Source organism: Paroedura picta, chromosome 4 (genome assembly GCF_049243985.1).
Source record: "Paroedura picta isolate Pp20150507F chromosome 4, Ppicta_v3.0, whole genome shotgun sequence".
In the NCBI taxonomy this organism is placed as follows: Eukaryota; Metazoa; Chordata; class Lepidosauria; order Squamata; family Gekkonidae; genus Paroedura; species Paroedura picta.
The window spans coordinates 53,227,652-53,254,797 of record NC_135372.1 but is presented as its reverse complement, the minus strand read 5'-3'; the positions used below and the strand labels follow the sequence as shown (position 1 = coordinate 53,254,797).

At 41.3% G+C, this 27,146-nt stretch overlaps 1 protein-coding gene across 7 annotated transcripts in view; it reads right to left on the bottom strand.

The window, feature by feature from the left end:
- Nucleotides 1-534: 534 nt before the first annotated feature.
- Nucleotides 535-27,146, bottom strand: part of LOC143835362 (uncharacterized) — a 143,885-nt gene continuing 117,273 nt past the window's right edge. The window contains exons 3-7 of one of the 7 annotated variants that reach the window (XR_013230111.1): nt 11,014-11,254; nt 7,981-8,030; nt 4,123-5,769; nt 2,866-2,935; nt 535-1,509 (exon numbers count right to left, since the gene is read on the bottom strand). Coding sequence is in view for 1 of the 7 variants with exons in the window: in XM_077332851.1 (XP_077188966.1) it covers nt 2,912-2,935; nt 7,981-8,030; nt 11,014-11,254 (315 nt within the window). In the remaining 6 variants the exon portion in view is untranslated. Of the gene's footprint in view, nt 1,510-2,865; nt 5,770-7,980; nt 8,031-11,013; nt 11,255-27,146 lie in introns of all 7 variants that reach the window. The other 6 variants (XR_013230110.1, XR_013230109.1, XM_077332851.1 and 3 more) reach the window with 6 other exon arrangements.

Genomic DNA, 27,146 nt, shown 5'->3' with positions numbered 1-27,146 from the left:
CCCTTGCCGCGGCTGGCTCACTGGGCCGTGGCAAGCACTCTCGCCACCTCTGCCAGAATGTTAAACTCCCAGAATGTTAAATCCTGGAAGAAGTTTGACTCTCACTGTGCAAGTCACCTGTTGATTCTTTAATATTCAGAATTCTTAATAAATCCCAATGCGTTTTGCTGCATAGCTTTATCAAGCGACATCAATTCTTATAAAATATACAAAAGTATATCATGAATCATGAAGAAGCCCCTGAAATAATGTTTCAGACTTCAAGGAGCCCTGTAAGTAATGTCAGCTGACCACGCCTCTGCCACATCCCTGGAAGTGACATCACTATCTGTATCCTTAGTCCTCCTTTTTCTCCCTTCCCCCACCTTTACTACTGCTATGGCGGCTCTGCCTTATGTAGGCTGGAAAGAAGAGTACGGGCCAAGAAGACAGCCCAGACCCACCCACCCCCCATATTCTTAATAAATCCCAATGCGGGATAGATATCCATGTTGTTTTCAAGTTCAGGTGCTGCTAGGTGATTTCTCCTGATTTCTCCTGATTTATTGAGCACTGATATTTTCTCCTTCCAATCAAATCCTTTTGGAGAAGGAGCACAGAGTGCTTCCAGACAATACCTTCATAGACAAGCTACAGACAGCCACAGTTCACTTTCCCTCCTTCCTTTGTGCGGGACACAGAACTTTTGTTCTTCTATGGCTAGGTAAATAGAGAGTTGGAGCAGATTGTTCATGGACCTGTGGAATTTGTCCCCTTTTTTCAGTTCTCTTGAAACTTCAGTTTTGGTGCAAGTTGGTTGGAAAGCTGCCAGTCCAGCCCCCTAAAAAGTCCCCTATGGGCATAAGGGTGGGATGTACTTTAAAAATTAACTGGAATATCTATTTGGGAAGTTTCTCTTAATCTGTTCTGCATTTCCATTGCAATTTTTGTGTGTTGTAATGTATTTCAATGGACCCTATGCAAATAAGATGTGATTTCTGGCTTCTACTATATCCAGCGGGCCTTCTAGTCTTTCCCCTTTTCCCAATAGAAATTCATGTCATTTGTTTTACTACATCTCCATAATGGCAGACTGACAGGGATGGGAGCAAGTTTGCTTCAGGAAGCCACTTTCACCTTGTGAAAGGAAACAAATAAGTCACAAAGAGGAAGAATGGCAAATGCAGAGTTTTCAGTGAGAAGATAGGAAATATTTATTGTCGGGCACTAGTAGGAAAATGTGGAGAGAGTTTTGGGTTGCTTTTTATTTAATTCCATGTACAGCCATAACACTCCTGCTAGGCTGCTGCTTGACTGCTATTTTAAGAATCAGTAGAGAGAACTGGAAGAAAGTGAGGCCAAATATTCTGTCCAGAAACACATATGAGCTGTGCATACACCACAGAAGATCTCCAGCCATCTTCTTCAATATGTCATGTGGCCTAGATGGCTGATTCAATGTTTCTTGCTTCAGCAGAAGAACAATATGGACCTGAATAACCTGGGGAGGGTGTCTCCTGGTCAATTTCCCTAGATAAAAGAAAAATCAAGAGATAAACTATGCATGCCTCTGATACCCATTTTGTTTTCTGTATGGCTAATGAGAAATGGAAGTTTTTTGCTGCTTCAGTCAGAGCAGAGCTGTTGGTTTTATCTTTGCTCCAAACTGAATTTGTATTTTTAAGTCAGCCCAGGCACATTTCCTATATGATTGACTAACAATGGACTTAATTGATGAATGGAGGTTTTATCTATGATGAGATCAGATTCCTATGAAGAGAATTCTTTTTTCTTGCAGTTAGTTCTAGCATGTTATCACTTAAAGATTTATGACTTATTTTGTGAAAAGCAGAGAAAAGTGTAAAGAACTTACAGCTTTTGAGACACTAATTTTTCTAACAAGAGATTATTTTGTTGCATTTTGTTTGGAATTAAAAAAAAATATTCAAAAGCTTTTTCTGATCGATGAATGTGCAGTTGGATAATTTAGATACACTGAATTGCTGAGACATTTTTTTGTTTACATTCCTGGAGCCCCAAACTAAAATAAGATTTATAGAAGTTCTGTTGCTTTGAAAATTATTTAGCAGCAGAAGTGCCTAATAACACAAGGGTGGTTATTCCATGACTGAATTACTGGACTATGGAATTGATCTGAAACAAACTCATATGACATTTGGACTATAGGATTATTGTGAAATTAGTTGACTTTTGTATTTATAAATAAAGAAGGTTGGGAAGATTCTATGCAATAGATAAAGGAACTTTTACAACAACTTGAAGAATAAATGAAGGAGAATCAAGTAAAGAGCTGTGAGATCTACATTATTAGCCATAAGAAACAAAGGAACTAAATGATATGGAACTAGATGATACAGACTTGGAAAATGGTTGAATGGTTGAAAAAGAGGGTAGAATGTGTACAAATATCCAAATTCATTATTTTAACTAGAAAATAAGTGCAGCATTTGTAATTAGTTGGATTTCTGCAGGATTTGAGGACTAAAGGAATAGATATGAAAAAAATATGAAGTGGTTTTAATTTTTTAATGTAAGAACATAGTGTAACAGATATCAGTTTGATTTATAATCATTTCTTTTGATTGTATTTTAAAATTTCTAATAAAATATTGTTGAGAAAATGGTCAATATGCAAAAGTTTCTCTACAATTAATGCCCTGCCTCCAAGGCTCTGAGCCAACAGCCTTCTGTTTTTAAGGAGTGAGTTGCCCCCCAACATGCCAAGTAAATTATACACGTGGTATGATATGGTTTTCCCAATATGCCCTCTTCCAGTGTAGGCAAGTGGTAAGAAAATCAGAGTAGTATTTAGGGGACTTGGGTTTGAATCCCCACCCATAGACATTATTTCTCAGACAAACCTACCTTACAGGGTTGTGGTTGTGAAGATAAAATGGAGGGAAGAACTATGTCATGTACTCCTTAGTGGTCCGCACTAGGAAGAAAATGGGGATATAAATATTTGCGAAAATTGTTCCTGAGAATTTCCCCCTTTTGTCTGTTTCCACTGCTAGCATTAACATTTAGTAAATGTAATAACAAAAAAACTGCTTTGATGAAACATGGAGCTCACAGATCCAAGTCACAAAAGGGGAACACAGAAATAGAGATATTGCAGCTAAAATGGAGTTGCTGCAAAATTGGTTAGCTTTCCTGTGGATTGCCTATAGGCCCATACATGAACTCTTCTAAAACAATGCTCTTTACATGTGTAAAAGCATTCAGGATACTGCAGTCCTAAATAAAACTAATGCTCTTCTAAGTCAATTGAGGTGAAAATGCTTAGAAGAGTGGGTAACTCTGGTTAGGGCTGTGTTTCTAACTGTAATATCTGCAGTGCTAGTGTCTCGAAGCCAATTTGAAAAACTAATTAAAACAGAGTATAAAAACCTAGTCAGCCAAAACGAATTAAGACATTTTAGAAAAGTAAAGAATATGCAATAACATGGATCCATTCCAGTCATCTCTGTAGATAAGTTCCATTTATTAAAAGAGTGATAGATCACTAGCTAAAGAGGTCAGAGATCTACAAGACCCTCCTAAGGGAGCTCTTATTTATTTTGAAGTGCAGTGTAGCCAAACGAGAGTCATTGGAACCAATCGTGATGTTAAATTATGGCCCTTAGGTCGAGCACCTCTGGCAAGAATTTGTACCTGGTTAAGATTGCGGTGAACAGACAGTAGACATTCAGAACAGATGTACTTCAAGGTCTGAAACAAAGGGATCATGAGTTCTGTTTTTCTTGAAAATCCTTTAGCAGGGATAACAAGAGCTGGCAAGATACCCCATCCCTTCAGAATAACTGTCATGGCAGAAGGGAGCATTAAAGCCAGAGGAGTAAAATTTATTGATATAAATCTTGCATGAACTGGCTTTGTCTTATAGGGAAGATATTCTGCATATGGTGAATTACAGGATTAGAGCCACTGGGGTGCCTCTAGTCTGGACCTCAAACTCAAAGAAAGCCTAAAACATAGAAAAAGCATGAACTAAATTTTAAGAAGTCTTGCTCTTTGTTTTAATATTTTACAAAACCCTATAATCTTTGGTGGGGGTGATGTACTTCCTCCAGAATACAAATTGTTCTTTTTGCACACTCAGGGGTTGGATGAGGCACACACCTCGAGAAACATCGCTATGGTTATTGAGGAGAGCTTGAATGTGTGGCTGGGCAGTGGGAAGGTGTACCGGGGTGCAAACATGTTGTCTATTGTTTGGGCTGTCAGTATGGGAAGCTTTGTATGCATGGCTCACACTTTGCATCTCATAGTCAAGGAGGCTCTTGGTCCGGGGAGTGTGGTGAAGTCTTCATAAGACTTTGGAAACGTGATCGTTTTTGGAGACTTGTTGTCAGCTTGCCCAGCACTTTGCTTGCAGCATCTGGTCTACATGGAGGCTACATATCAGGAAAGCATAGATGGGCACTCCAGAACACAAGCTACTCCAGGACATGCCCACCCAATGGAATTCCACATATTTGATTATACATTGGTGGAGCAGAGGGCTGTTGTGCAGGATGTGATATTCTTGAATCCAATAATACATGGTGAAGAGGAGCTGAGCATAAACTCTTCTGAGTGGCTGACTTTCACCCAGATTGTTCTTAAGCCTTTCCAGGACATCACCAAGGTCCTCAGCACTCATACAGCTCATTTGGGACAAGTAATTCCCCTCATCTGTGGTCTGGATTGGACACTGGCCACCATGCTGAGTCCTTCAACAGATCTCCTGCCGTGGGTGTGGTCCTTGGTGTGTAGGTTGCAGAGCGGAGTCTTCCTATGTATGGGAAGAAGCAGTTTAGGCTTGCATGCATCTGTGATACACACATAAAAGGAAGTATTGCTTTTCACAATTCTGAACTGTCTGCCTGGAGGGATGAACTCTGTGGGGATGTGTGGGCCTTCCATGAGTCCAGGCTAGTAGTTGGGGGGCCTGGCATCAAGTGTGAGGGGGAAGTTGAGAGCTTGGTGGAGGCAGAATGTTCCTCTTTCCAGACACCCTCTGTTGAACGAGGTTGCTCCTGCATTAGGGAGGGAAAATACTGGTCCGCCAAGGTCATGGCCATGACATACCTTGGAGAGTCCCCTGAGCCCCCCATTGTAATCCCTTGGAGCAATGGTTATAGAAGGCCGCCACATGGCTTGATCTTTCCACTCTAGCCATGAATCTTCTGTCCTACACGCCCACCAGCGTTCAGAGCAAATGTATGTTCTCCAATATGGGAGACATAATTAGGCCACGGCACTCATGAATAGACTCATTTCTGTCTATCAGTCTCCCCTTGCTTGGGTACTCACCTGTTGACCTTAGCAATGCAGACTGAAGAACTTGTCATGTTGGCCACAGCATCCTTTTCTCCTCTCACCCATTTCCATATGCATTGAATAGCTCATCTGGCTACAATGGCCATTGAGAGCTAGGATTGCTATGACAATAACTGGTCCATAGTTCCCCATATAATGAGATGGTCACCCAACAACTCCCATACCAAAGGCCAAATTTACATTCTTTCTCCAGGCATACTTTCCCTTTCTTCAGGGCTCCATGCCAAATACCTAAGGATTTCTGTCTTTCTCCATGCCATCCTATTCAATGTCTTCCTCTACATATATCCCTTAGAAATAAGTCTTCAGTTGGCAAGGTATATCCTTACAGATATTTTCTCGCACTGTCCCATGATCTACCCCATATTCCCTTTGACTTCCTCTCATGTTGTCTTTCCTTCAGAGTGCCTTGGTCTTCTGTTTTTGCATGGAGTGAGTGAAGGGCTATAAGAAGAAGAAGAAGAGTTGATTCTTCTATGCTGCTTTTCTCTACCTGAAGAAGTCTCAAAGTGGCTTACATTCATCTTCCCTTTCCTCTCCCCACAACAGACACCCTGTGAGGTGGGTGAGGCTGAGAGAACCCAGGTTTTACTGTTTGGTCAGAACAGCTTTATCAGTGCTCTGGTGAGCCAAAGGTAACCCATCTGGTTGCATGTGAGGGAATGTGGAATCAAACCCGGCTCACCAGATTAGAAGTCCGCACTCATAACCACTACGCCAAGCTGGCTAGGAGGCTGCTGGGAAGGGACCCCTTTGGGGATCAAAATATCATGATTTTGTTGTTTGAAGAGATAAACACTTTTGGGGAACACTCTGGATACAGGATAAACCTCTCTAAAACCAAGGTTATGCTATTTGGCATGTCAGACTTGAATATAGAGATAACCAAAAGGGCACTAAGGTGTGAGATTAACCCTAAAAAGGTCAAATATCTAGGAGTCCAAATTGGAAACCGCTCTGATACCTTGTTTGCAAACAACTACGGGGAGCTCTGGTTACAAATCCACCAGGACATTAAGAAGTGGAACAGCTTGAACCTTTCGTGGTCAGCAAGAATGGCCACAGTAAAAATGTCAATATTACCAAAATTTAACTTCCTCTTTCAAACCCTGCCAATAGATATTAACGACTCTGTGGTAAATAAATGGCAGTCTGAAATAAATAAGTTCATCTGGAACTATAAGAGGCCAAGAATTGCCTTTAAAATTTTACAAGATGACAAGAAGAGAGGGGGACAGGGCGTCCCAAATCTAAAATTATACCTACATGCGGCAACACTGACAGCAGTGGCAGACTGGATAATTGATCCAATGACAAGAGACTTGGTGTTGGAAAAGGTAGATAGTAAGCAAAGCTTTCATGAAATGCTCTGGCCCTCTTTGAAAACAAAAGGAAAGGAAAAACCTAAGGTCAACTTTTGGACAAGATCCCTTCTACAGATCTGGAATACATACAAAAAAAGACTTTGCTCCTCATTATATTTACTGAAATCGCCAATAGAGGCGTATTTTTCCAGACAGCAGCAAAAAAGAATAACATGCCCAATGTACAAGGACTTGTTAACGAGAACAGGTGAGCTCAAGAGTCTGCAAGAATTAAACAAAGAAGGATATGAGCTACGATGGATGGAGTATAACCAACTGAAAGTTAGACTAAAAACAGACTTTGAGATTCGAGTGGACAAAAACTCGCCTCTTAGTGATTTTGAAAACATGTTATTGCTCAAAAAACCACACCTACAGGGCCAGATCTATAAACTTCTTTTGAAATACAAGACTGTGTCAGAACAAGTAAAGAATTGTATGATTAAATGGATGCAAAACCTGGGCTCCATAATTGTTATGGAGGAATGGGAACAAGTTTGGACTAAAATTCCTAAACAAACCAACAGCCAAATTTTAAGGGAAAACTGGTATAAGATGTTTTATAGATGGTATATTACTCCAAAGGTCATTGCAAAAATCTCAGATAGGTTTGATAATAAATGTTGGAAATGTCATAAAGCAATAGGTTCTTTTTATCACATGTGGTGGAATTGTGAGAAAGCAAAAAAGTATTGGGCTAAAATACATATGGTGTTACAGGAAATATTTAAAATGCGATACCCAATGAAGCCTGAATATATGTTGCTAAGCTTCCACCCAAGTGCTTTACCAACTTCCTCTAGAATCCTCTTCTTCCATGCAACTACGGCGGCATGGTTGGTGTGGGCGAAGCACTGGAAGGCGACTGAGACTCCAACTATTTCTACATGGCTTGACAAATTAGCGGACTTAGCAAAAATGGCAAGACTCACTAACATTGTTAAGAAGAGATCTCCGGAAGAATATGATGAACAGTGGAGTGATTATCTGGACTTTCTTAAGAAAGACAGCAGTAACTGTTAGATTAGGACCAATATGTAATGGGAACTGACTATATATCTCTTGAGATAATATCAGACTACACTAAGTATGATATACGTGTATTGACGATACTTATCAGCTGGTTGCTTTTTTTTTTTTTTTTGCCTTTACCTTTCTGTAAATACTTTTTATAAGAACAAATAATAATAAAAAATAATAATAATTAAAAAAAAAGAGTCTTGGGGGAAAAAAATATCATGATTTTGGGACACAGGATGGTCCCGTTGACTCATCAGAGCTTGGGACTCACCATGGATCGAGCCTTCACTACAGGTGCCGCATATACTGACAGCTGCCAACCTTTGAGAGAAATCTGAATTAAAAGAATGAAAAGACCCACACACCAGTTTTTAATTTACATAAACCCCAGTATTAACAATTATATGAATCTTTCCTCTTTCTGTCATATCAGAAGGCAAATTGTAATGTGTAAAATCTGTCATGAATTTATTGTATTAAATTCAAATCTTAAAATCAGGCTAAAATAAATAGCTTCCCCTCCCTTTATTTTAAAAACTAAGAATTTATCATCAGAGTTCAGAAATTAACAGGATACAATCACTTTGATAGGTGTTTCTTCTTTAAATAACTATGCAAATACTATTTAGTTAATAGTTTCTCTGTCCAATGGTTTTATATTTCCAAAATTAAACTGACTTTTAGGATTATTATCTCAGTATTTTAAAAAATAGCTGAGAACTCACTTTCTTGGTGGAAGTGGGCTGGGGAGTTAAAAAGCAGATATATTTAATTGTTATGCAGGGATGGTGGGGTCTGTTTAAATATAGTATGCCTGTGGATTTTTCTGTGGCTTTTTCTCCTACTGTATGTATGTTCTCTTAATTTAAAACAGATTTGCCACTGCTTTCAACTACATTAGGGATATGGGCTAAGTGCATGGGATAGAAACGACTATACAAAATGTAAAAAATTGTTGCTAGACATTCCAGCTAACCCTTTGCAGACAGGAATGTGCATTTGTCTGAACAAGCTTCAAAGACGTAGAGGTGCTCAGTGTTCAAGGCATGTGCCGCTACTGAATTGTGGAAAAATAGTTTTCAAATATACAATAAGGATAGACAACTGGAAGCCTAAAAGCCAAACCGCCCCCCTCCAAAGTCTTTCCATTTGTGTCTTAACCATTCCAAGTCCTAATTCTGTCACTTGCTATCCAGATCAGAAAGATAAAATACTTGGGAACAGCCTATACCAGGCCTATACAAAGCTCACCTGATCATACAACTTCAGTGCTGGTACCCATGCATAAAACATGACTGTGTATGGCTGAGGTGCCCTGGGACAGTGTCTGTTGTTCTCTACACTAGGGGAGAAGATACTAAGGGGCTTTTTGCACGGCTTCAAAATAGCACAATGGTTGCTAATTGAAAACGCTACTAATTTGCCTTAACGCACGACGTCGTAGACAATCTGCAACACTCCTGAAACCAATCAGCAAAAAGCGCTTCATTGCAGCGCTTTTAGGGGAATCCCAAAAAGTGGATTCACCCTCCGGAAAGCGATACACTCCTGCAACCAATCTGCAACAGTAGCGAAAAAGACCTGTGCGTTCTCATTGTTGCGGTTTCTTCAAAGTCCCTCCTCCTGAGCCTGTCCTCCAAACTTCCGGCGAAGCGATCGCCATTTTTTTTCCCCGAGCGAGTGGAGATCAACGCACCGGCGAGCCTCCGTTTAGCCAGTGAGGCTTCCCAGGCTGCAGTCCCTCCTCAGAGCTGTTTACAGTCACATGAAGCCCGCAGAAGCCCGTTTGCTGATGTATTTTCCCTTTATTTTTCTGTTTCGGCTGAAAATCGCGCCTGTGAGGGGGGGAGGGGGGATTTTTTTTCCACTCTGAGGCAGCGTGGCCACAATCAAATGACAGCTCAAACAGAGGCTTTCCGGCTTCAGTCCCTCCCCTTCAGTCACTAAGCACACACATTTCACACACACATTTCACACATTCCATTCAGCCGAAAATCGGGCCCGTGAGAGGGGGGGGGATTTTTTTTTTCCACTCTGAGGCAGCATGTTAACGATCAACCGATCAAACGACAGCTCAAACACCCCAGGCAGCTGGATGGGTCTCTCCGTTGCAACGAATCTACCCAGATTCGTTACAATGGGTCTGTTTTTTTTTTTAAAAAAAACCTTCCTTAAAGGGAAAGGGGCTGTTTGGGAGCATGCTAACGGCTGCCCATTGGCTGCTTGACGGCCAGGGGCGGGACGAGCTTGGCAATAGCGCTTCCTTTCTAGCGATTTCTGCCGAGACCGGAAGCCTGTGGGAAACGCTAAAAAACGCAACTGATTCCACTACAAAGGCAGGTATGCATAACGACGAATTCCACTATTTTAAATGGCGATTTTTCATTCCGCAAACAATTTGCAACAAAGATCCCCGTGCAAAAAGGCTGAGTATACTGCTTTGCCCCTGTGATGCTGAGAGCTTTGTGTACAGACTTTGTAGTGGTTTTGACCTGCACGTGGCTAAAGGACAATGCTCACTCCTTATGCACTGGCAAAAGAGGCCACAGCTATTATTCAAATTTAACAAACAATATGTTGTCTGGCAAGGGGAGAGGGAGCCTCTGCTAACCTCTTTTGGTAACCCGACACTTAAGTAAAACTCTAGCAGCGCCCTGGGGATTCCATCCCAGTCCCATGCTGGGCCACCGGTCCCCTTCTGCTGGGTAGCCATCCATGTAGTGAACCTGGGTGCTTCAGGAGGCACGTAACTCCCTTGGCCCACCCCATTCACCTAGCCCTGTGAATGCCTTTTCTGGTCTTTCCCAGCCAGGTTTGCCTCACTCACAACTCCTACCTCTTTGTGAGGCCCCTCTACTGGGGAGTCGTCTGTCCCTTTCCTGGAATCCCCTCCCCTAAATAGGTCTGATGGCCAGGTAAGCTTTTGTGTCCTCACTGGACATGTCCCCAGTTCGAGGCCTTCACAACTGTATCACCACACCAGAGCCCCTTTGATCTGTCTTAGACCTGTAACTCATTGCCCTCTAAAACCACATCCTCCCTGCCCAGGGGAAGCCTTCCTTTTGGGGCTCTGGAAGGTGCCAAGAAATCAGTGCTTCTCATTGTGTGTTGCCTCATCATAGCCCAGCCATGGCCTTGTTGTCCACCCCCCCCCTTGAGATGGCTGCCACCCACACAGCCCTGGCACTAGCCATTTGCCCCGTGGCCACACAGACCTCCCCAGTTGGGGATCCCTCCTCGCCCTTGAGGGATCTCAAAAGGGTACGCTCCCCATTCTCTCTCATGGCTCAAGCCAGCCACTTACACTTCGGGGCCATCCTCCATCTCTGCGCACTTTGATTGATCATAGAGCCAAGACAGATGAAAACATCAATACATTCAACGTTCTCGTTGTCAATCGTGATCTTGGTGCTACTGCCACTAGTTGTCAGGATCTTGGTCTTTTTGACATGTGGGTATTTTCCCATCTTTTCACTTTCTTCTTTTAGTCTCTTTATCAGGATCTTCATATCACGCTCCGATTCAGCAAGGAGTGTTGCCATCATCTGTATAGTGGAGATTATTAATGTTGCAACCTCCAATTTTGACTCTGATCATAGATTCTTCTAGAATAAGCTTCCGCATAATTACCTCTGCATAAAGGTTAAAAAGAAAGGGTAAGATAAGATACACCCTTGTCTCACTCCTTGGCTGACCTTGAACCAATCAATGTCTCTGTAAATTGTTTGTACTGTGGCCTCCTGGTTGGTGTACAATTAACTGATGACGTGGGTTGAGTGGGACGACACTCCAAATTCATGTAAGACATCCCATAGCTTCTTGTGATCAACACAATCAAACACTTTAGAATAATCAATAAAGCATAGATAGAAGCTACTAGGTTGGCACTATTCTATGAGTGAGTGGTTTTCAAAGGATAACAATTATTTTTAGAAGAAGAAACAACAAACATTAAGGTACACTCATCCTCAAAATGGCCCGGTGAAGTGGCCACTGAGGTATAGGGAAGGAATTTTGTGATAGGTGGTCCCAACCAGGCTAATAAAGGTTTCTGAACTGTCTCTCCCTCCTTCTTCCAGTAGGCAATGATGTCATCCCCCCCAAAAAATCTGGCTGACTGTGCTAATAACTGTGGACGTAGCCAAGCTGAAATCATTAGCAGATCAATGCCCCAGGGCCATAATAAAAAGAAAGTGAAACCTTCCAAAGAAATTGACTAAAGTAATAATCTATTTTATGATCCAACATCAAATATAAAAATTATCCGTTCTATAAAGGAACTCATTTTGTTTCAACCCGAACTGCATTGCTTGCATTAGTTCCCTTTTTTCCTCAAGCCAGTATATTTTCCACTTTGTTATGTTATATGAAGGGGAGGAATGACAATACTGAGGCCACTTTGGTAAACTACATATAATTCTGTAAAAAAGAAATGCCCACAAAACTGCCTCTGGATTAATGGCATTCTTATCGTTCCACTGTCATTCCTCAGCAAGGCCAGCCTCATTTCTAGCACTGCCCCCAAAGGATACCATTGTGCTTAACAATATTTTAGGCCTATGAAGTTGGGATAAAAATATCCCGAGGGAAAATATCTTACGGAAGTTTTCCCTACCTGCTATCCATGTGCTAAATAGGTCAGCACAGAGATGGAATCAGTTTGAGCTCTGAGCGCCATTTTGGGACAGGGTCAAAATTTCCAAAAGAAATCAAATACTAAAGCCTGAGCCCAGATAGCTCACAGAAGTGACACCAAATGTTTTATTTGAAACTGGGTGTTGGTAGTCAGGGACATGGGGTGAATTGGGTATAACAAATGGCCTTTTGTTACTATTCCTGATGTCTGGAGATTTGAGTGCTTGTACTCTATATAAATAAGCTTGATGTTTTCTCCACCTTGCACCAAATCTCGCAATGATGTTCAATCTAGTTTCCATTACTGTGTTTCATTTAAGACATTTTAGACCACTTCTCCTGTCCATTCACTTAAAAAAACCTCAGTATATCAGTAATCTAAATATCAGTGCAGCCATCAACGCAAATCAGATAGCCCAAAATAAACCAGAGAGACCGGCAAAAAGCCCTCTAAAAAGCTGTGTTTCACAGATGGAGCGATCTCAGAAAAGATGCTTGGTCAGGCAGGTACAGGCCTTGCCCCACCACTGGATATGATGGAGAGCAAATCCTGCTGGGAGAAATGATATCATTGCATGAGCTCATATGGGGAGGGGCAGCCAAACACCCATTGAAATGGCCATCTTGGACACACTAAATGGCTCAAAGACTGCAAATATATTAGGAACTGGCTAACAGAAGGGCATTCTCCATCCAGCCTGTAAGAGGCTAAGAGGAGGAACAAGAGAAGGAAGGCAGAAGGCTCCTGGTGTCAGGCAGCCTGAGAAGGAAAGCTTTGCCCTAGATGCATTGTATTCAAGCAGTTCAGGATAGTGCAAGTCAGGGAATGGCCCTGGCAAGAGACAGCAAGCTAGTCTGTTTGGTAAACATGGCAGTCCAGAAATTGGTGCTTAACAGAAGATATTAGATAAGACTTCCACAGAGTAGCCATAAGATATTTATTTATTTATTTATTTATTTTATTAATCATACTTCTATACCGCCCTCCCCGGAGGCTCAGGGCGGTTTACATTATAACAGAAAACAATACATAAAACAGTCTGTAGAACATGTATAACTGATAACTAATAATTGTAACCAAATAACAACACAGTATAACAGTAAACAATATAGTAATACAAACAGGTCCAGGGCTTATTGATGGGATTCTGAGGGGGGGGAGCAGGGGCCCTTGGTCGCTGATTGATTATGTCTGGTCTCGGCCAAATGCCTGGTGGAGGAGCTCCTTTTTGCAGGCCCTGCGGAACTGTTTAAGCTCCGTCAGGGCCCTGATCTCCTCTGGGAGCTCATTCCACCAGGTGGGGGCCAGAACAGAGAATGCTCTGGCCCTGGTCGAGACCAGGCGGACTTCTTTAGGGCCAGGGATCCTTAGCTGATTGGAGGCAGTAGAGCGTAGAGCTCTTTTGGGGGCATAGGCGGGGAGGCGGTCCCTCAGGTACACTGGGTATATTAGATAAGACTTCCACAGAGTAGCCATAAGTGCCAGCAAGTAGGGAAAAGGCAGCAGGTGGAAGACCTCCATAGAGAGATATTTGGCCTAGTTGCCTCCTTTAACCATCAACCACAAGACATGATTTAGCAAAGGGAATATAGGCTGCAGAGCCTCTATTTTAAGGGCCTCTACTTCCACCTTACTTGTGAATCATTAAGAAACTGGATGCTCATTGTGTATTTTCTATTTATTTTTTTGTACAAAATAGTACAAAAAATGAGTTAAGATAATTCATACAGTGTATTTTGCTTCCAGATTCTACATATGAAACAGTTTAGAAGCAAGCATTGTGCACTCCAGCATAAAGTCATGTGTTACCTGAAGAAAGTGCACATATGGGGGGCAGACTGATTGAGTGTAGGTAGCATACATATGCATGGATTCTTCATTATATTCTTCATTCAGGGGTGGTATATGTGAGCCTGAGACAATCCCATGACCAGTGATATGTAGATCATATATGGAAAGTGAAGTATACCTCAGATGAACATTATAGAACTGCCATTTCTGATATTGTGGTGCCAAAAATGGTGCTGAGAGTGGAAGAGAAATTCAAAAACTGATGTGAATGAGTTCTAACTGTCCGACACAAATACTAGAATCTTCCTAATACCTTGCACTCAACTGCACAGCAAGTAGATGCATATATTAATGAAGAATTTCCACATAAATAATGCTAGATCCTTCCTTCCTCCCTCCCTTCCTTTTCTATACTGCCCTCCCTTGTGTTTCAGGGCAGTTCACAGGGAACATAAAATCTACCGTATTTGCCGGCGTATAAGATGACTGGACGTATAAGACGACCCCCCAACATTTCCACTCAAAATATAGTTTGTTACATTACATTACAGTACTATGGACCACTATGGGCAGCTATGTCTATCCCAACTGCACCCGGCATATAGAACGACCCCCCAACTTGGAGGCATGTTTTTCAGGGGGAAAAAGTAGTCTTATATGCCAGCAAATACTGCAGTCTGATGTATACAATGGTGAATTTAGATTCAAGTGGGTAGCCTGAAGTAGCACAACAAAATTAGAGTCCAATAGCTCCTTTAAGACCAACAAAGATTTATTCAAGGCATGAGCTTTTGAGTGCATGCACTCTTCCTCAGATGGTTGTTCATTAGTCTGAGGAAGAGTGCTTGCACTTGAAAGCTCACACCTTGAATAAATCTTTGTTGGTCTTAAAGGTGCTATTGGACTCTGATTTTAATGTGAATGTAGTGACTGCATCAATATCAACAAGGACAATAACATCAACAACACCAAACATTTAATATTTAATTATTTGCTGTTTAACTATTAACATTTGAACCATAACCTTATGATCAAATTGGGACTGATCAAATTGGGAGGGTTTTTTTGGAGGGCCCAATGGATGTTGTCCATTCACTGGCCTCCACCAAATGCTTGGCAGAAGAGTTCCATTTTGCAGTCTTTGTGGAACTGTGCTAGTTCCATCAGGGCCCGGATCTCCTCTGGGAGCTCACTTGGTATTTTATGAATTAAAAATTTCACTTGCTATGAGCTCCCTTATGTCTGCCACCTCAACCAGAGTTTCCTTCCCAGGAATACCCACCACCATTCCATAGATCAGTTGGTGGAAAGTGTGGGGTAAGTTTTGTGCCAATGACAAAACATTACTTCTGGCAGAAACTTGGGAGTAGCATCATAATGTTCAAACTGGATCTTCAGTGTTGTGCCACCACAATGACTTCACTTCCAGGTTCACACCAGAAATGATGCTGTTAACAATGTTGTCACCCCAACCCTCCAGAGGGTATTGGCTTGGTAAGCCATCCTGAATCATCAAGAAAGGTGGGGTATAAATATTTAAATTAATTAATAGCAACACAATTCTATTTTGTTTTACCCAGGTTACGGAAAACACTAGTCACTTCATTGCAAAAGATTTTTAAATGGAGGTGGATCTGCGTGCATCTCTGTGTGTATCCCTCTTTTCTGTTTGTCTTGTATATTTCACCTCCTCTTCCTCCAAGGAGCTCAGAGAAGTGAACATGGCTGTCCCTTCTTCATCATCTTTGTTTTTCCTCATTACATCCTTGTGCTATAAGGAGGAATTTCCACTCAAACTGCCAGCTGACATGGCTTGCATATTTCTGGATATTTTGAACTTTCTCTCTCTAACATCATTGAAGTACAGCCCCATTAAATATTCCTGTTGGTAACGTTCAGAACTAATGCCAGTAACATATTGCTCAGACACAACTTCAGTCTTTGACATCTGGTCTTCACTATTTCTTACAGAATAAATGTCAAAAGCTTTCCCTTCTCGTTAGCCTTTCAGATGTTCTTGTTGTGTTTACACAAAAACAAGATCAATGTTTCAGGGCAAATAACATCTCCTGGAGTACGCCCAAATCAACAGCTTACCTTTTTGCTTTGCGGACAAATCCTCTGCAATTGGTCATCCTAATGCCAAATATGTGATGTTGGCTATTGGGTTTTGGCCAATTCCATTGTAGAGAAAGAATATCAAGACAAATGCTCTCTCCCAATTTTCCTTCAAAGTTCTCCATGTCATAGTCTTACGGCACCTTTCTGCCCTTTCCCCTCCAGTATGTTCACTCTTACAGATTTACCAGTTTTAGATCCTGCTGTCCTAAATGAACCTATTCATTCCTTTTACTGCCCTTTACGCCTGGAATTCCCTTCCTGAATATGTACGTGGTGCTCCTCTCACCCGTCAGATCCCTTCTCAGAAATCACCTCTTCCAGCTCATGTTAAACTTTAACTAAGCCAAAGTATGTGTCATAGCAACAGTTCACATTCAGCTCCCTTACTACCCATAAATCTTGCTGTGTTCCCCTTCTCCATTCACCATTCTCTGTCTTAGACAGTAAGATCCTCTGGGGTCAGAGTGGTTTTCTTATTTGCTATTGAAACTCTGTAGCGCACCATGCAAATGATACATCAGGTCTATTCACATAAACAAAATGATGAGATTTTAAAGTTAGTTCCCTTTACAGCGTTGCAAATAAGCTTTTGACCATCCAGTGATCAGGCTCACAAGCATGTTAAGATGATACAGTGGCTTCAGAGTGCCACTGTATTAAAATAGCTGCTTAGCAAGTGGAGTCTCTTCCATCACAGGAGAGCAACAGTGCTGGTGTCTGCCAAACTTAGGCATCTGAAGGGAGAAATGCGCAACAGTCTCGGTAGCATTTTGTCTGCCCTCTCACCTGCCCTCCCCTCTCCATTTCTGGACCCAAAACCTTTTTTTTTTAATGGTTTGATGTACATTGCTACAGGACTGTAAAGCAATGTGCCCTCACTTCAAATAAAATGTTCTCTTCAATGTTCATGCTAATATTGGGATCGGGCAGCTAAAACACATTCATTTTTGCGATTTCTGGTGGTGGGGTATGAATGGGGAAAGGGTGTGTGTGTGATGCAGCAGCCTAATAGCTTGGTGTCCATGCTCTTTGTTATAAATCTTTATTGTTAACACATCATCATCAGGGTCCAGTTATCATGGCCAGCCTATCACAAATCTACCTGAACATAAAGAGACCATTATACAAAGAATCCCAAAAAGGGATCTAAGGAAATATTTTATTGTTGTGGCATGATCCCGAATCAACACGGAAGTACAAGTTTTTTAAAAAATATTTTACTGTTGTTTATGTGTTTCCTCATAGCAATGTGGAAGTGTATTTTTTTCAAAATTAATTTTTGGGACTCAGGGGAAGAGAGGAAGTTTGAGTCCCCCAAACAACTGCTGTGAAGGACTTGGTGGCTTTCCTTGATTGACAAACAAGGAGCTGGGGGGAAACTTTGGGTTGTCCATGCTTCCCGCTACCTCGCTGGGAGTCAAGAAGCTGCAATGAGATGGCAGGATAATGCAGGAGAGGTCTCCCAGCAGGAAGCATGCAAATGTGCAGTTTCCTATCGCGCATTTGCAAGCAGTAGGCGGCACGTGCTTTACGCCTCCCTGCAGAATCGGTCAATGACTTGGACAGATCCAGCAATTCCTTTTGCTGAGCAAGGATCCATGCTGCTGAGCAGAACGAGCTTTGCTTCATCCATCAGAAACAGGTTCTCACTTAGAGAACACAGCAACTGAATCCAATCCAGTCATTTTGAAAGCCATATGGCTTCATCAGCGGTTGCTTTGCACAGCTTGCTCCTGATAATGTGTTCATCGTGAGCTGGATCCAGATTAAATTTTCCATCACTGGAATGACATTTTCCTGCCTCTCCCTTCCCACTACAGCCTGCAGATTACCATGCTGTTCCTGAGGGATAGGGAAACTTGAGGAATGATACAGAGGGAAAGGGGCATCAGAGTAAATTGCCAGCTTAGTCTGGATCCAACCACATGTGCAGAGGATGCTTCAGGCTGCAAAAATCCAACCCTTCAGCCACATGACTTTGAGATTCTGATTTTTAAAAAAACAGGCCACAAATCTAAACATAAATAGGAAAAATAGCCTCTGGTGTTGTTGTTTAGGCTTTCTGCCAAGTCAGCCCCACTTTATGGTACAATTTCAAATTTTGTTTTTTTCTACATCACCTTATTCATTCGTGGCAAGGTGGTATAAAAGTTTTTAAAAGAAAAGGAACGTAGTGTCCTGGCTACAGCCTGTGTGTAACATCGCCACCTGCTGATGCATGCCTTAACAATTCCCTTGGGTAAGTCAAGTAAAGAAAAATTAAGAGTTCTTCATGTGCATTTTCAATATATATATATTTTTAAAGGATCAGTTGAATATGTCCCTAAAATAATGCTAGTTCCATTTGCCTTTGAAAGTCTGGAAAGTTCAAAAGAATATTTGTCTGAATTATAAATTCTGGCCAAATAGAAGAAGAGTTTGTTTTTATACCCCACTTTTCATTACCCAAAGGAGTCTCAAAGTGACTTACAATCGCCTTTGTTTCTTCTTCCTACAACAGAAACCCTGTGAGATAGGTGGGGCTGAGAGTGCTCTGAGAGAACTGTGACTTACCCAAGTTCACCCAGCTGGCTTCATGGGGAAGATTAGGGAATCAAACCAGGTTCTGCAGGTAAGAGTCTGCCGCTCTTTAGCCAGTATACCACATTGGCTCTCATGTTAGAAGGGGGGGGGGTCATGTTAAAAAACAACAAAAAACAACAACCTCTGAATCCCCATTTGGAAACTATTGGAAGATATTATGAAAAAGTCTGACTGCAGAAAGTATTTGAGTTGTAAACCATGGGAGTTTTAGTCAAGAATATTAGTGTACATTTTTCTCTTTCTTTTCTATTATTATTCTGTTAGTCACAGTAAGTGAAGGGATTTATTTTTCACTACAGGCCTTGGCATACAGTAGCTGTACAGCTAACTATTGGCATATGTTCCTGCAAGATTTGCCCAAAAAATGACCTATAGACTAAACAGAATAGTTGGACACTGGAACTTTGTTGTTCCACTTAGATGAACCAAATAATCTGGGGTGTTGTGGGAAAGTAAATCTGCCTTGCTAATGTTATGGAATATTATCTGCCATTTTCCGGGAATCTGCTTTTTCACCTGCAAATGCATATTATGATTCCCGTTAACACGCATAAATCCTATGAGTATCGTAGCGCTTATAGATAAAACTGGTGGCAACCCAGAATGACTTGTGGGAGGCGTCTCACTTTCTCCGCTCTCATTGTTTCCTTTTCTCCTTTCCTGAAAGCCCCATAGTCTCTTTCCTTATTCTGCTTCTTTCTCTCCTTCTAAGGTTGCCAACCTCGCATGGGGGGGGTAGGTAGAGATCTCCTGGAATTACAGCAGATCTCTCAACTTCAAAGATCAGTTTTCTTTGGGTTTGCCAAGTTGAAGTTAGTAAATCCCTGGAGATTTGAGGTTGGAACCTTGAGTGGGCGAGGGTTGGGAGTGAAGCAATCACAGTAGGGTATAATGCCATAAAGTCCACTCTACAAAGCAGCCATTTTCTCCAGGGAAACTGTCCTTTGGAAAGAAGTTGTAATTCCAAGTGATCTCCAGCTTCCCCCCCCCCCCCACCAGGAGGTTGGCATCTGTAGTTCTCCTGGGAAAAGTGGATGCTTTGAAGGATGGAGTCTATAGCATTATACACCTACTAGGGGCAAAGCCCGTTGTATCCAAGAATACAACGGGCGCTAGAGCTTGGCAGTGGGAAGAGGAAGGGGAGGAGTTGTCCAGTCTGTAAGGGCATGGGGATGAATGTGTGTGTGTTGTGTGGGAGGTTGTGGTGGCATGGTGGCAGATGAGGGTATGGGTGTGGAGATATGGGTGTCAAGAACCTGTGGTGTGGAATGTTCGTTGAGTGGGGGAGAGAACTGACTTTTGGGAATTTTGGCATAGTGGTTACAGATGAGCTTTCCAGAGCCATGTCCTCAGATATGTGAAGGGAAAATCAGACTGGAGACTCTTCTTAGGGGAAGATTACATGGCAACCAATTCCTCCCAGTTCTGCGTCATTTCCCTTCTTGTGTGAATTACGCCACATTCAGCAAAATGCCCCTCTGCCCTAATACACATGGGGTAGTCACAATACACAGGTGTCTACCCTGTTCCCTCTATCTCCCATGTTTTCACTGCTGGTAAAATGTTATGTGCCCACATGCTTCTTTCATGGTTGCTCCTTAGAAGAACGGATTTTTGTACCCTATTGCTACCCAAAGGAGTCTTACTACCCAAAGGAGTCTCAAAGCGGTTTACAAACATCTTTTCCATTCATCTCTCCACAATAGTCATCCTGTGAGGTATGTGGGGTTGTGAGAGATCTGAGAGAACTGGGAATGGGCCGCAGTGACCCAGCAGGCCTCAGGTGTCTCAAAGCATTTTCCAATTGTCTGTGTTTGTGGGAGGCAGGGTGCTGCTTTGTCTCTGATGTGCCTAGGATCTGGCTCTGCCTGGAGATGCTGCTGATCATCTATTCTGTGGGCTTTGTTTCCTTGCGGAGTGATTTATAAATTCTACAGTGAGTTATAAATTCTGCATTTTCTCAGGTAGAATTTGAACCTAGAATCTAGAACCAAGCAAGGCTAGAATCAAGATGCTATGACCATTTGCTTTTCAGAGTACATACGAAGCTTCCAGATTTGCACATTTTAAAATATTCACCTCAAAACTGGTCCCAAGATCTCCAACCCTTTATTGTTTCAGGTGGTCAAGTATAAGCTTAATATCCAACCAAAATAGAATTCTAGTGTCCAGTGTCAAGCAAAGAAAAGGTAGGCTGGATCCAGCAGGTTTTTTAAAGCTTCATTCATTTTACCTCCTTTCTATAGTGCACATTCTCCATGAAGTTCCCATGATGCCCAATATAGACTTCAGGAGTGGTCAAAGGAAGCCACTCACCTGTTTTCCCTAGAGAAAAGCTGGCTGGGTTCAGCCCCGCAGGCAAAGACTGAATCAGACTATCAGTACATCCAAGTTAGTATTCTCTACTCAGACTGGCAGCAACTATCCAGGGTCTTATGTTGAGGTAGTTCACATCACCTGATCCTTAAATTGGCAAGGGCTAAATCTGGAGCCTTCTGCCTATCAAGCAGATGCTCTGTCACTGAGCCATGACCCTCCCCTTAGTTTTTCTTTAGTGAGTTCTTCTTGTAGTGAGTTCTTCATTTGGATGTGTCTGTAGTAACAAACATTTCATCACTACATGGAATGGGAGAATGGGAAAATATTGCCATGCTCAAATGAGTGGGCCATTACTATGCTGGAAATTCTAGGCACGGGAAATGGAAGATGATGAACCCAACCCCCCCAAAGTTTCAGCATCTCCTGCAGATGACGATAAATCTTGGGACAGGTTCACACAGGTTTGCTCATAATATCATATTGGAAAAAAATGACCCTGAATAGCCTGGCTGCAGGAGCCCAGAGCCAAATTCCTTCCCTTCAAATATGCTGAAAGTTATTGTCTTAGAATTTCTTTTGCTTGCCCCTCCCCTTTTACCTCAAAACACAGTCAATATTTTCAGTACATCTCCAGCCTCCGCTGACAATGTGAAATTTAGTAACAACTAAGCATTATATGAGTACATTTTGGAGCGAAAGAACCACTTAAGAATGTAATCCTGGTTTCTGGAAGTCATGAGAATTTCATAGCATTAAGTTTCCCACAGCCCCGTGCTCTTATCTGCTTCTCCCTAGCCTGACTCTACTTTGGGTTTGTTTTATCCCCCGCTAAAATTTGCCAGTGTGCCTGCCCTGTGGGAAAATTGTCAAGAGATCAAGATATTACTGGGACCTGCAACCTATTATCACACTATTCTTTCTAAGGATTCATGGCCTCATTACAGATAGCAGATGGGAAATGGCTATATTACAAAATATTAGTGGTATATATGTCCCTTTGAGTTATTAGTGTTCCTTCTTCTTATGTGGTTTGTATATCTCACTACCAATATGTATAGGGTGGGTTCCAAATACACCCAGGGAGGCGCACATACACTGAAGAATTTTGCTGACAGCTTTTGTGGGGAATCTGCAGTCAGTGTAGGAAAGAAGGCAATGATCCATCTTTTGTTCTTGGATCACTGAATCCTGCCTATTGTCAATTTTAAGTCATTGTCAGCATTATTAAGACAGAGACTGGTAGATACGTTATAGTATTAACTGTTAATGGATTGTCACTGCTCCAATGTTTGAGCAAAAGATTATTCTGAATACTTCAGAAATCTTTGGATGATGGTTTAATCAACTAAAACTCTAGTTGATTAACTTAATCAGTGGGGTCAAATTGAAATTAGCAGAATGGAGTAAGAAGTTTGCACTTACAGCTTGCCCCTCTGATACCTGAGTAGCAGCTTTTATTTACGAAACTATAAATTATCTCATCCTATTGCTCTAAAAAAGAAATCTACGATGGAGAGTTGTTTGTAATATGCAAATTATTGAAATATAAATTTTGATTACATAATTTACTAAAAGGGTGGTAGATAATCAATTAAAGTCCCAGTTTCCAAATGTGAGTTACTTCCTCAAGGCATTCTGTCATTGTGATAAGAAGGTGTGTGTCAACAAAAGATTAATGAATTCATACAGAGCATTAAACATTTACCTGTTTTCAAGTTTAAATTTTTGTTATATTTATTTATTGTTCACTTTGAACATCATAAGTTTGAACCTGATTTTTCATCTGTTTTCCTCTTGGCAGGATTAATCCATATCACTAATAAATCATCCTGGCTCTATGAAACAACTGGGGCGTCACTTGATTGTGTTTAAGATGCATAATTTTCTCTTTCAAGCCCAGGTCAAATAATTATGTCATCGTTAAATGGCCAAAGTCGTCATGCTCTGCTGGTCAGTAAAAGATGAGAGGGGGGAGTTCAAACTTTTTAGAACATTCCGCAATGCATTCTATACAAGAATGGGTGACTGCATAGAAATAGTTGCAACATGGATCTGTTTCAATAATTTAATAAATGCATGCAACTACTTGTTTGAGCAGAGAGAAAGAGGAGGGGTTTTCCCCCAACCATTTCCCCCCAAGGAAGGTAGGGGGAAAGAATAGAGGTCTTTCCCCCGAAATCTTATGAACTCCTGTAGGGGCAGATTATAGGGTTTGAGTGAGGATTGTGATTCTGCAGCTCATAATGTTTAAGGTTGAGCTGGCTTCCACAGTTAGTATTTGCCTCTATTGTTCTGTTCCAATGTCACAGAGAGGCCTGGAGTTCTCCCAAAACTACAAGTGATCTCCAGATGACAGAGATCAGTTCCCTTAGAGGAAAGGTGGACTCTATAGCAGGGGTAGTGAACCTGTGGTCCTCCAGATGTCCATGGACTACAATTCCCATGAGCCCCCTGCCAGCATTTTCTGGCAGGGGCTCATGGGAACTGTAGTCCATGAACATCTGGAGGACCACAGGTTGACTACCCCTGCTCTATAGCATTATATTCCTGCTCAACTCCTTCCCCAATCTGTACTCTCCCATTGCTCCTGGAATTTTCGGGTGCACAGATGACAACCCTAAGTCAAGTTGACCCATTACGTTGCAGTTACTTAAGAGTTATCCCTTTTCAAAAGAATGATGTGTTCACAAGCAGTGTGATATGTGTATCAGTTGCTCCCAAGCTAGACTCAGCAGCCTCTTCTCTACATTATCTCAACATCTTCTACATTCTTAAATCAAGAGACTATAGGCTCTACTGCCACAGAGGCCCTCCCCTTCTGTCACTGGTATGCAATGTTCTTCAAAGAAAAATGTGATTTTTCTGAAGGACCAAAGAAGACTACAAATAAAGTGTTAATAGACCCAATGAAAGCATTTTTTCTTTCTTTAGGGGTACCTGAAACTGTTAACTTCTGATATAAAGGCAAAAGATTTAGGTGATCTAAAGAGAAACCAGAGTATAATATATAAAGACATACTTTCCTTTGGCAGATATTTTTCAGCATCCTTTTTATATGATCTGGTATGAATCCAAATGTTTGTAGAGATCCCCCCCCCCCCAGTCTTGAATTTCTTATATAATTTGGTATTTTATTAATATAGTCCTAAGTAGGCTTGGGTATGTTTGTTTATTAGTCCTTATTACTATTCAGTATTTTTCACTGAAGGATCTTTTGAAGACCTAGCATGCCTCTTAGGGGATTTTCATAGGGTCTGTGCAATTTCCATAAACATATGCTGTGCAAAAATAGCTATTTCTGGAACAGCATTGCTTGTTCAAAAGTGGCATTAAGGTTATCCAAACATGTTCTGTATCCTTTTCTTATTCCCACTCTGGCCATACATTGACAAAAAAATGTTGATTTTGATTAGATGACCATATGTTCTACATTTGAATCAAATATGTAATAAAATAGGGCGTTCAAATAGTTAAAGATTTTAAGTAGTTATCTTTTAACTAACAAATCAATTGTGTTTATAGATCACCGAGACATTAATATAGGCAGATTTTTGTTGAATTCCTGAAGGAAGGGCGAAACATGTTATTTTAAAAACAAAAGCTAGAATTTATTTGATTTTTTAAAATTTATCTTTCCCACACCCTTGACCCAAATCCCGTTTTAATTTTGCTTTACCCTTCTGTGAACCAAATCTGTTATTCTTTATTTACATGTATGTTTCAACACTATTTGTGCGTCAGCAGAAAAGCATTATACACGACGTGTATATTATATGAATAAATGATTCTGTTGGACTGAAGCAGCAGAACAAAGTCCAGTGGCCAATGCCCACCTTGGCTCCTCTTCTTTTGTTTCTGACTGATGAAGCCTGCAACATTGAACCTGGGGAAAATAACCTTTGTGAAAATGGCTTTTGTTTTATGCCTTGGCTTGTTTTTAGATGGCATGTTTGGTTCTGTTTTTATCGCTTTAGTTGTAAACCACCTCAAGCAGGTCTCTGGAGAGCTGGCATGTGCATTCTCCAAATAAATAAAATCTCCTGACTGTCTCCCCCACCCCTACAGTCCATAAGCTAGAACAGCCTTTCTCAACTCTTTTACCATTGATAAATTCCTGAAACATCCTTCAGGCTTCAACAAACCCCAGAAGTGGCGTGATTATGAGAATATGGTTGGGAATAATAGTTGTATACATGCGCCCACCTGGGGTCCCTCCCCTTTTCACACCCTCCAGGCCCATCATTAGCCATTTGCGGGAGGGGGGGCAGGTCAAAATGACAATATATGAGCATATCACCTGATATATTTTTTTAAAGATATTAAAAGTTACATCACTCCCATCCAATTGGGAGACACTTCCAGGGCCATTAAGAAACCCCAGGGTTTCATGAAACCCTGGTTGAGAAAGCCTGACCTAGAATGCCTGCCAGCCAGCAGGAACATAAGGAGCCATTCCACACAGTGTTAATGTTGCTGAAGGCTTACCATTGTGTAACGCTATTTTTTTAACATTATGCACGATGTTGTACACAATCTGCAACACTCCCGCAAAAATTGTTTCTTTGTAGCACTTTTCGAGGAATCCACAAAAGCTGTTTTTGATTGACGGTGAGGGGTGGGAGGAAGCGCGAAAAAATATCGCCTTCTTTGTTGTGATTCCGGCAAGACTGGAAACTCATGTGTTACGAGAACAGTGCTAGTTGGAGAACCTTTTTTCTGAGGAAACCGGCTGTGTGCTTTACTGAGACCTACCACTATTAATTGCAGCGCTTTCGATAGTGCTCAGATTTGGCTACATTGACAGTTGTGCGGAATGGAATTTCACCTTTGCTTTTTCGGTGCAGCTACAAAGAATGACATAGCTTGCACCCAGAGAGAATCCAGAGCCAGATAAATGATATGACAGTTGGAGGATAATGGTAACACTGTGGATAGAAATCCAGCTTAGATGATACTGGTTTTGTTTTTAAGGTCAGTTCATGGTTTTTGTTGGATCACATTCCAGTCAGGCACATACCTACTTGCTTGCTGCCCCTCCTGCTGTATGGGAAAATGAAACTAGACAGAGAGGTACCAGGATAATGATGAGACTGGGAGGTTTCTGTTTTACAATTGCTACTGAATGCCAAAAAAATGATTCCATTCAGATTCAGTGAATTTACTAAATGTATGAATGGCCATTGTTCAAGATATATCTTGACAGGTAAATTTCTGGCCACATAACCCTACTCTGCAGATGGTGCTTAATTTTCAGGCTGGAGTGGGGGGGGGGGTTAGAAAAATAGTACATATTGTTAAATAGCAGAAAAAGAAGTATCTTCCTATACAGATACAAAATGGAAGCTTTATCTTACAGAAAGGAATGTTCTCAAAATGGCTGCAGAAAAACAGTTAGAGAGAAAGAGGGGAGAAAACCCTAAAGAATATTTATTATAAAAACCGTGCTGTATAATAGGCAGCCAATGCAAAGGAGAGGTTTTCCCTTGATATGCATCGAGCTATTAAATCCTGACTTCTGTCTGGAAATTCTATTTTATTATGTAATATATTTTGGAACAAATCTGCAGCTATGGAGCCAAGACACAAGTGCTATAATAAATGGAATTTTCATCACTGAAAAACCAGTGTAGTAATTTTCAACTGCCTTAAATAAATCATCACAGAACTTGGGGGCGGAGGAGTCTTATTTTTAAATGTTATGATATACTTTAGTGCTGATCCAGTTGACATTCCGTGTGTTCTGCACTATTCATGGATAGCTATAAATGCCTTAAACATGTAAATGACTAGCTAGACTGACCTCTAATTGTTTTTTGAGCAAAGCACTGGAATAATGTTTGTTCCCTCTTTCAGCAATCTGAGTATCTCTGGACCAAAATGCTTGTTTGGTTTTTGCATTTTTATAATTCAGTACTTGCGTCTGAGAGCCTCTTGTGGTGCAGGGTGATAAGGCAGCCAATATGCTGTCTGAAGCTCTAACCATGAGG